We start from the raw sequence: 9,136 nt of genomic DNA, 5'->3' as shown, positions 1-9,136 counted from the left end.
ATTGCCTTCTGCTTTGCTGATTTTCATAAACTAGTGAACATCTGAGGTGAGAAATGCCAGGAAATGCCTCTGGTATTCACTTAAACTTAGTTGATTAAAGACTTATGAATATAAGCAATAAAACAGTGCATTGAAGTTTTTTTTGGACAGTTTGTACTTTTTGAAGGTTAAAACAGGAGCATTTTTACTGGAATAATATTTAACTCTTGGATGCACTTATTTAAATATCAAGTACCCCCCCCCCCCCACACACACACACTAACAGTGCTTCATAATCAAGCCGATCTCATCATTCCTACTGTAACCTACATTGAATCTGCATCAGTTCTCATGTAGATTGAAACTACAGCACTAAACAATTCAGTATTCTATAGAAGTAAAAATAAAACCCCACACAATATTTCAGTTTTCTCTTTTATTGTAAAAGCACTTAGTCAAAAAGACCAAAGCCCATGTCATCATCAGACTCTTCGGACTCCTCCTTCTTCTCTTCCTTCTTCTCCTCTTCTTTGGCTGAAAGAGAAAAATCACAATATGTAAAGCACTTGTAAAACAGGAGTGATGTACAAAATGGTCCTCATGTGCATGCTTGTGTTAGAACCATATCCAAGTCTGTTTAGTTACACCAGGAGAAAACCTCCAAAACCACACTGAAATACGCGAGAGCATTCACCTGGGGCGTCTCCACCAGCAGCAGGAGCAGCTCCAGCAGCAGGAGCGGGAGCAGCACCACCAGCTCCCACGTTGCAGATCAGGCTACCGATGTCCACGCTGGCCAGAGCCTGAAAACACACAAACAATACTGAGCTACAGAACATCCATTCATCTACATGTACAACAATCATGAACATCTGGTGATGCCCCTCAATCAATAGACAAATCCCACTACACACCAGAACCTCCTCAGATGACCAAACGCTGCAACATCTGGATCGAGATTAAAATGCTAGCAATGTTCCTAAACCTTTTCTGCAGCACACAAACACCAGGAAAAATCTGTCTCATCTGAACTATAAACCTGAATATACAGGACAGGTGCATAAACATGCTCTGAGGGTGTTCTATACTCAACCCAATAAACCCAGTCAAAACATCTGCCGTCAGAAATCTAGACATCTACAACAAGACGTCACATTTTAAATTCTTTCTTCATACATCCCAAGCTATGATGCAGCACCCCTGGATCAGAGAGTTAAGGGCCTCGCTCAAGAGCCCATCTTGGGGCTCGAACCTACAACCTTCCCCTCAGTAACCGAGAACCTCAACCATCTTCCACATCAAGATCACATCTCAGCTTGGCAGGAAGCTGAGCTCAAAGACACGTTGCAGCACCCAGTGGACCAGAGGGTGTTTAAGAGCCTTGTTCAAGGGTCAAACATCTCAGCAGTGCTGGGGCTCGAACCCTCGACCTCATGATCAGGAACAGAACAGCTCTCACATCCCTATATTTTCCAGATAAACCAGTTTAGCAGGACACTGAGTCAGAGTCAGCAATGAGGAGAAAGAGTAAAGGGTTAAGAGCCATGCTCAAGGGCCCAACAATGACAGTGCTGGGATTCAAACCCACAACCTGTCTGATCAATACTGAGAAACCTCGTCAAGATCTGATCCCTTGAGAAGGATGGAATCATGAGAATAAAAGGAGAATAAAAGATGAAGTGTACCTTGGCGAACAGACCGGGCCAGAAGGGCTCGATGGTGACTCCAGCTGCCTTGATCAGGGCGTTCAGCTTGTCCTCCTGACACACACACACACACACACACACACACACACACACACACACACACGTCAACATTAGTGACTAGGAGCAATTATCTTAGCATGACCCTGTAATATATAAAAGCCCAATATTAAAAACACAAGCACATGATGTTCTGTAGACGTTACACCTGTCATGCTAATACTGACTAGCATTCAGAATATACATGTATAAATTATTAAACATTTAATTTAATACCTGGCCCTTTCACTCACTCACACACACACAACTTTATTGACTACTTTAACTGTACTACTTTATAGTAACGTCGGGCTGCACCACGTGACCCTGCTTTTGCCGCTCAACATGGCGGCCCGGCGCGCGGACTGAACACGTACCGTGACTGTAACCTCGTCATCATGGAGGATGAGAGCGGAGTAAATGCAGGCGAGCTCGGAGACGGAGGCCATTGTTCTCTTACTTTACCAGACTTTAGGTCCTGGATGCCTAATTGGGACGGTGCTAGTCGCCGGATTCGTGGGCCTTAGCTTCGCTAGAAGAACCGAGCACCTTTAGGCACGTTCGCGTCTTCTGTTCCGAGAGCGGAAAAGGGAGTGAGTAGAGGCGGGTCTTCCTTTTTTATACTCCAATACGTCACTTCGTGGGCGGGGCGAACGAGGAGGTGTGGCTTTTAGACGTCAATCTGGAAAGCGTGCTTTATATAATAAGAGCCTTTAAAGTAGAACAAAATCGATGTTTCATTACTAAAGAAACTATTTTGCGTTTGTATTTCTGGCGCGGTATTTATTCAAGATTGTTTTGGAAGGATCGTGTTTTAAAATAAAACTGTATTAGTGCATGATAGAAATGTGTATATTTGATGTATGTGTGGTATACAGCACAGGGACTGAAGATTGAGATTAGACATGTATCTTGGTGTGTTTTAATCTGCTTTTATGTGATATGTTTTGTATTCTGTGATGTTTTATTTGACTTTTATTAGTATAGTAATATATAATAAAGTAGTATAGGTAATTTAATCTCTTGGAATAAACCAAAATTTGTCATTTTCTTAATTTTTCTTTCTCTTTTCTTTTACTCTGGTAGCTAATGTTAATGTGATAATGTGAATATGTAATAACTCTTGTTCTCATGGCATTGAATAAATAAAAATAAATAGCCTATAATGTATATAAAATGATACAATACAGTGTATGTATGTATGTATGTATGTATGTATGTATATATTATGTGTGTGTGTGTGTGTGTGTGTGTGTGTGTGTGTGTGTGTGTGTGTGTGTGTGTGTAACGTCCGGATTACGTAGCATCTCTGGATGGTCTTTCCGTGTCAGTTTGTGCTTGTACAGCAGTAAAAGAGCTTGGAGTTATTGTTGACTCTAGTCCTTTCTTTGGGGCTCATGTGAATATCTAGATTAGACTACTGTAACGCTTAACTGTCTGGGTGTTCAATTAAGTGCATAAATAAGCTTCAGTTAGTTCCGAATGCAGCAGCAAGAGTCCTCACTAGATCTAGGAAATATGACCACATCACCCCTGTATTAATCAGTCTACACTGCTCCCAATCAAATCTCGCATTGATTATAAAATACTACTACTGACGTATAAAGCACTTAACAGTCTCGCACCGCAGTATCTGAGTGAACTTTTGTACCAGTATGATCCTCCACGCCTACTTAGATCAAAAGGTGCAGGCTATTTGTTGGTACCTCAAATAATGAAGACTACAGCAGGGGGCAGATCTTTCTCTTATAAAGCCCCACAGTTATGAAACAGCCTTCCAATCAGTGTTTGGGACTCAGACACAGTCTCAGTGTTCAAGTCGAGGCTGAAAAGATATTTATTTAGTCAAACCTTTAGTCAGTAGGTGTTTCTGTGGTAAATCATATCTGGAGGGATCATAGATATTAGTGTTTGCAGCTGCGTTTTGGATCATATGCAGTGGACGAATAGCGTTCAGGAGAAGACCTGCTAGCAGAGAGCTGCAGTAGTCCAGTCTTAAAATGACAAGAGCCTGAACAAGCACCTGGGCAGCCTGTGTGGACAGAAATGGTCGAATCCTTCGGATTTTGTAGAGAAGAAATCGACAAGAACGAGCCACAAAAGCGACATGTAAAAAGAAGGACATTGTCCATAGTTACCCCAAGGTTACGAGCAGTGGCTGAAGAGCAGAGCAGAGAGTCATGAAGAGATATTCAGAGATCTTGACTTGGAGATAAAACACCTGGGATGACCAGCAGTTCTGTTTTGCTGGGGTTGATTTTTAATTGATGAGCACTTATTCATGAAGATATGTCTGTAAAGCATGCCAAGATCTGAGCGGAAGCTGTGGTATCTGAGATAGATTGGGTATAGAGGGAGAAAAGGAGGGGACCAAGTACTGAGCCTTGTGAGACATCAGTGGAAGAGTCTGCGTGGGGGAAATGTGGATCCCCTCCATGTTACCTGGTATGAGTGACCTTCCAGGTAGGAAGCAAACCATTTCCATGCTGCTCTATGGATACAGAGGCTCCTGAGGGTAGACTAGAGAGTCTTGTGGTTGACTCTGTCAAATGCTGCTGAAAGGTCAAGGAGGATAAGTATAGAGGACAGCTTGGCTGATCGAGCAGCATGTAGTTTCTCAGAGACAGCCAGAAGGGTGGTCTCTGTGGAATGTGCTGCTTTGAAGCCAGACTGGTTTGGATCATGGAGGTTGTTCTGTGAGAGACAGACAGATGGTTAAAAACTGTGCCTTCCAGAATTTTAGAAAGAAAAGAGAGAAGTTATACCGGTCTGTAGTTGTTGATGTCTGATGGCTCCAGAGCAGGTTTCTTCAAGATGGGAATCACCCTCGCTTGCTTGAAGGTAGTTGGCACATGGTCAGATGTTAAGAACCTGTTGATGATCATGGAGATGAGCGGCAGAAGGTCTTGTGAGATGGTCTAAAGAGTAATTAAAAGGATTGGATCCAGAGGGCAGGTGGTGGGATGGCAAGATTGGATGACATCTGCTATGGTTGAGAAGCTTGACAACAAACAAGTAGTGGATTCTATGGTCTCAAAGTCATCTACAAGTGATAAACATATACTGTGAAATAAACTTTAGCAGAAAACAGGTAAATAACTCCAATAAAATAGAGGGTGGCTTGAGGTAGGGGTGCTTACTAGCGCCACCACTCTAGACGACTCTCTATTTTGCCAAGACAAAAGCTGATGTCCATTGTTACAACACACTACAAACTATACAAATAAAACTGAATTGAATTGAAAAGTGATTGCGGCACTAAGCCAGTGTAGCAGACTATTTATATTAATTACAGCCCAAGATTATTTGTATTATTCATTTGTATCACAGTTTTTCTCAGTTGCTTTGGAGCGTTTCTTAAATCATCCTTAATATTTGCAAACCTATAAGTGCATTTCTCAAAACAATGTGTACAAACAGCACAACATATTGGATTTCTTGCAAAAGCCTGAACTTTTCTCAAAATGTTTAGTTCATCTCAAAAAAGTAAGTATTTGTGTCAATGAACATCTCAGTCCCATCAGAATGACAAGTCTCTTCGTCATTGTTCACAATCATTAAAATGTTTAGTCGTGTTCTCAGTATGAGAACAGTTTCTGTATTTTTTATATAAACTATGGTTTGGATCTCAGAGACTAAAAATGCACAAAATTTGACTTCCTTCTGTTTGGTATTTATGAATTTCAGCAGCACAAATTATTTTATTTGATTGAATATTTGATTTATATTGATTGTAAAAGACCGAACAGGATTCACACTTTTACTGTACTATAAAGTGTTCGTTTCTTTCTTAGTTGTTGATCCATTATCAGAATGTATAACTCTGTGTTTTTCTCTGTCTGTATTCACTCTTTAACTGAAAGTTCATGAGATTCACCTTCGACCTGTTTTAGAGAAAGAGTTGATTATCGGTTGATCTGATGTCGTTCACTCGCCTTCATTAGTGACATTCAAGATTCATCTGCACAATTCATCAATTCAACACATTTACAAATAAAAGTTGAATAGAAATTTTAGATGACAGATGATGACAACTGGTTTAATCATTTTACATTCAATGGCTTATACAATTCAAATCAAATCAAATCAAATCAAATTTTATTCATCACATACACATACATACAGGGTACGACATGTAGTGAAATGTTTTGTACGATGGTCCGGCATGAGGGAATAGGATGGGGGAAAGAAAAGAAGGCAGATAAATAACTATAAGGTATAAGAAAAACTATTAAAATAAAATAAAATAAATAAATAAAATAAAGTAAAATAATATAGGTATAAAGATATATATATATATAGATATATATAAAAGGATAATGTATGAGCAGATATACATATAAACAGTAACAATGTGTAGTGAAAAATGTAAACAAAATAAAAATAAAAATGTAAACAATATGTAAACAATAGGCAATCTATGTCCATAAAGTGTCCGTGTGCGGTATGGTGTGGTGTAAAGGTCCGTAAAGTGTCCATGTGCAATATGGTGCAATATGGTCCATGTGGTATGAATAAAATAAAAAGTGCACTGTGCTGTGCAAGTCCAGAGTTTAAAGTGTCGTGGTGCGAACGGTGAGATATGTTTTAAAGTGACGTGGTGCGAAGGTGAATATATGTACAGAGAAGTGTGATGATGATGGTGGAGAGAGTGGGCTAGTTCTAAATCCTGGGTGTTTCCTGGTTTAAACACCGGATGGCCTGCGGGAAGAAGCTCCTCCTCATTCTCTCTGTGTTCGCTTTCAGGGAGCGGAAGCGTTTTCCTGAACGCAACAGAGAAAAGAGTCCATTGTTGGGATGGCTGAGGTCCTTCATAATCTTCCTGGCTCTGGTCCTGCACCGCGTGCTATAGATGTCCTGCAGGTTAGGGAGCTCAGTGTGGATGGTACGTTCAGCTGAACGCACCACCCTCTGGAGGGCTCGTCTGTCCTGCATGGTGCTGTTCCCGAACCAGGAAGTGATGCTGCCCGTCAGGACGCTCTCAATGGTGCAAGTGTAGAAAGTCTTAAGCACCTGAGAGGGTAGTTTAAAGTCCCTTAAGCGTCTCAGATGGTACAGACGCTGCCGGGCCTTCTTCACCAGGGTGTTGGTGTGACAGGACCAAGACAGATCCTGTGTGATGTTAACACCAAGGTACCGGAAACTGTCCACTCTCTCCACTGGGGTCCCGCTGATGTTTATAGGTTGGTATGCCCGCTCCCGCTTTGTGCTGAAGTCCACGATTAACTCCTTAGTCTTGCTGACGTTTAGGAGAAGGTTGTTCTCCTGGCACCATCTCTCCAGGTTTTTAACCTCCTGTAGGTAGGCCGTCTCGTCGTTGTTGGAGATCAGACCCACCACAACAGTGTCGTCAGCAAACTTGATGATGGTGGTGGAGTTGAATGTGGCCACACAGTCATGTGTGTACATTGAGTAAAGCAGGGGGCTCAGAACACAACCCTGGGGGGCGCCAGTGCTGAGGGTGAGGGTGGATGAGGTGTGTTTTCCCACCCGTACGGCTTGTGGTCTGCCTGTCAGGAAGTTAGAGATCCATTGACACAGGGGCTGGCTGAGTCCCAGGACCTCCAACTTAGAGGTGAGTGTGGAGGGTTAAAACCATTAAGGTGAAACCAGTATAATATATTTTGATCAACATGAACATCAACAACTGATACAGGAAACAGCAGACACTCGTACACAAACGATTAAATGATGTACAAAAGCGTTTGCAATTTAATCAAAGCAACAAGTAATGTTCTTATTATGAGCACAAGTGACTCAATGATGTGGAGGTTAAACACGTAGTTTTGAGAATTTCATTTCTGATCTGAGAAATGCTTCAAAGCAACTGAGAAAAACTGTAACATAAGCTGTTTATCAGGACACAAACATACACTATTACAATGCATCAAAATGTGCAAATATGTCAGGTGACATAAAAATATGTTAATTTACTATTTGTTTAACAAAATAAATACAGTACCAGTCAAAAGTGTGGATAAAACTTCTACTTTTTTTAAATTATTGTTTTCAACATAAATTAATACTGCAGACAATAAAATGATGACAGGACAAAAAAAAAGCAGAATATGTTTTATATTTACGTTTCTTCAAAGTAGCCCTCTTTTGCTTGGCACACTCTTCGAATTCTTTCATTGAACCTCATGAGGAAGTCACCTGGAAGGTTTTTTTTCCAACATTCGTAATAGCACTAATAGAGATATTGACTCTGTACTCTGGATTTCCTCTGTAAAAGACAACTGATGGTCTGAAGCACATTAGGAAGGCCAGAAATGTCACAAATAAACTCTTGACAAGACGCACCTGTGAACTTACAACCATTCCAGGTGACTACCTCGTTAATCTGATGAGAGAATTCCATGAGTTTGCCAAGATGACATAAAATCTACATTGGACAAGTCAAAATATAAAACATTTTCTGGATTATTAAACACTTTTTGTTGACTACATAATTCCACACGTGTTCTTTCATAGTTTTCAGTACGTACAATATTGAAAAGAATAAACGTAAAGAAGAACCACAGAAGGAGAACATGTGTGTCCAAACTTCAGATTGGTACTGTAGATGATCGATTACATAAATTAATGTTTTTATTATTATTAAATTTTTGGTGTGGGGAAATATTAAAACACAGTTAAATTGTATTTTGTATTTGTATTTTTTTTTAAACTAATGAACTCATTTGATTAAATAAGTGATGAAACACTTTAAAAAAAAAAAACATATCTAAAGAAATATTAAAAATGCTTTACAATTATACTTACAGTATGTATTCGATATTTAAAATATACCTTATTTATATATAGCTGGGAAAAAAGAGAGATACAGCTCCATTTAATCCAATGCCGGTTTAACAGAATCGGAATAAATGTCTTTACAGCCATACTTTTTTTTTTTTTTTTTTAATCAACTAAACCTTTAATATTTTTTGGACCAAAAATATGGCGTTCTCAGATCTCCACCACATTCACACTGTACATTGGCGAGGGCAAGAGTAACTAACACATGTGGGTGCAAGATGGTACACGATGTTCTGCAATCCAGAGGATGTTTAATGGAACAAAAGCTAAGTAGATATGAATGCAGTAATAACACTATATTGTACTGGTACTATACTGTACTTTACTCTCCTCCAGCACTCTACTATTCTATAATACACTAATATTTGTACCATATCATACTATACCAGAGTATATAATATCATACTATATAGCTTTTAAAAGTCTCTGGACAAAACTAAGTGCACCCCTTTCTTACTCTTGACTTTCCCAATGTACAGTGTGAATGTGGTGAAGATGTGAGAATGTCACATTTTCGGGCTCATGTCATCGGAATCATTTTCTTCCTGCCCATTATCATACTGAAGATGAAGAAAAGTAGAAATCTTTAGTAGAAATCACACAGAATCCAGAAC

The 9,136-nt window shown here is 39.8% G+C and overlaps 1 protein-coding gene across 1 annotated transcript; it reads right to left on the bottom strand.

The window, feature by feature from the left end:
- Positions 1-400: 400 nt before the first annotated feature.
- On the bottom strand, positions 401-2,329 carry rplp1 (ribosomal protein lateral stalk subunit P1). Its single transcript, XM_083523864.1, has 4 exons — positions 2,099-2,329; positions 1,665-1,739; positions 674-782; positions 401-513 (listed from the first exon to the last, which is right to left on the bottom strand). The coding sequence occupies exons 1-4, from the start codon at positions 2,168-2,170 to the stop codon at positions 431-433; spliced, it is 339 nt and encodes a 112-aa protein (XP_083379990.1). The 5' UTR covers positions 2,171-2,329; the 3' UTR covers positions 401-430.
- Positions 2,330-9,136: the final 6,807 nt, after the last annotated feature.

This window comes from Silurus aristotelis (assembly GCF_946808225.1).
Source record: "Silurus aristotelis genome assembly, chromosome: 21".
NCBI lineage: Eukaryota > Metazoa > Chordata > Actinopteri > Siluriformes > Siluridae > Silurus > Silurus aristotelis.
This window is presented reverse-complemented; position numbering and strand designations above follow the sequence as displayed.

Excerpts from the sequence above, each read along its gene's own strand:
- rplp1 (XM_083523864.1), bottom strand. The coding sequence starts at position 2,170 with ATGGCCTCCGTCTCCGAGCTCGCCTGCATTTACTCCGCTCTCATCCTC. Across the intron at positions 783-1,664 it reads GGCCCGGTCTGTTCGCCAAG|GCTCTGGCCAGCGTGGACAT; the intron begins GTACACTTCATC and ends GTGTGTTTTCAG. Across the intron at positions 514-673 it reads TGCTGGTGGAGACGCCCCAG|CCAAAGAAGAGGAGAAGAAG; the intron begins GTGAATGCTCTC and ends TTTCTCTTTCAG.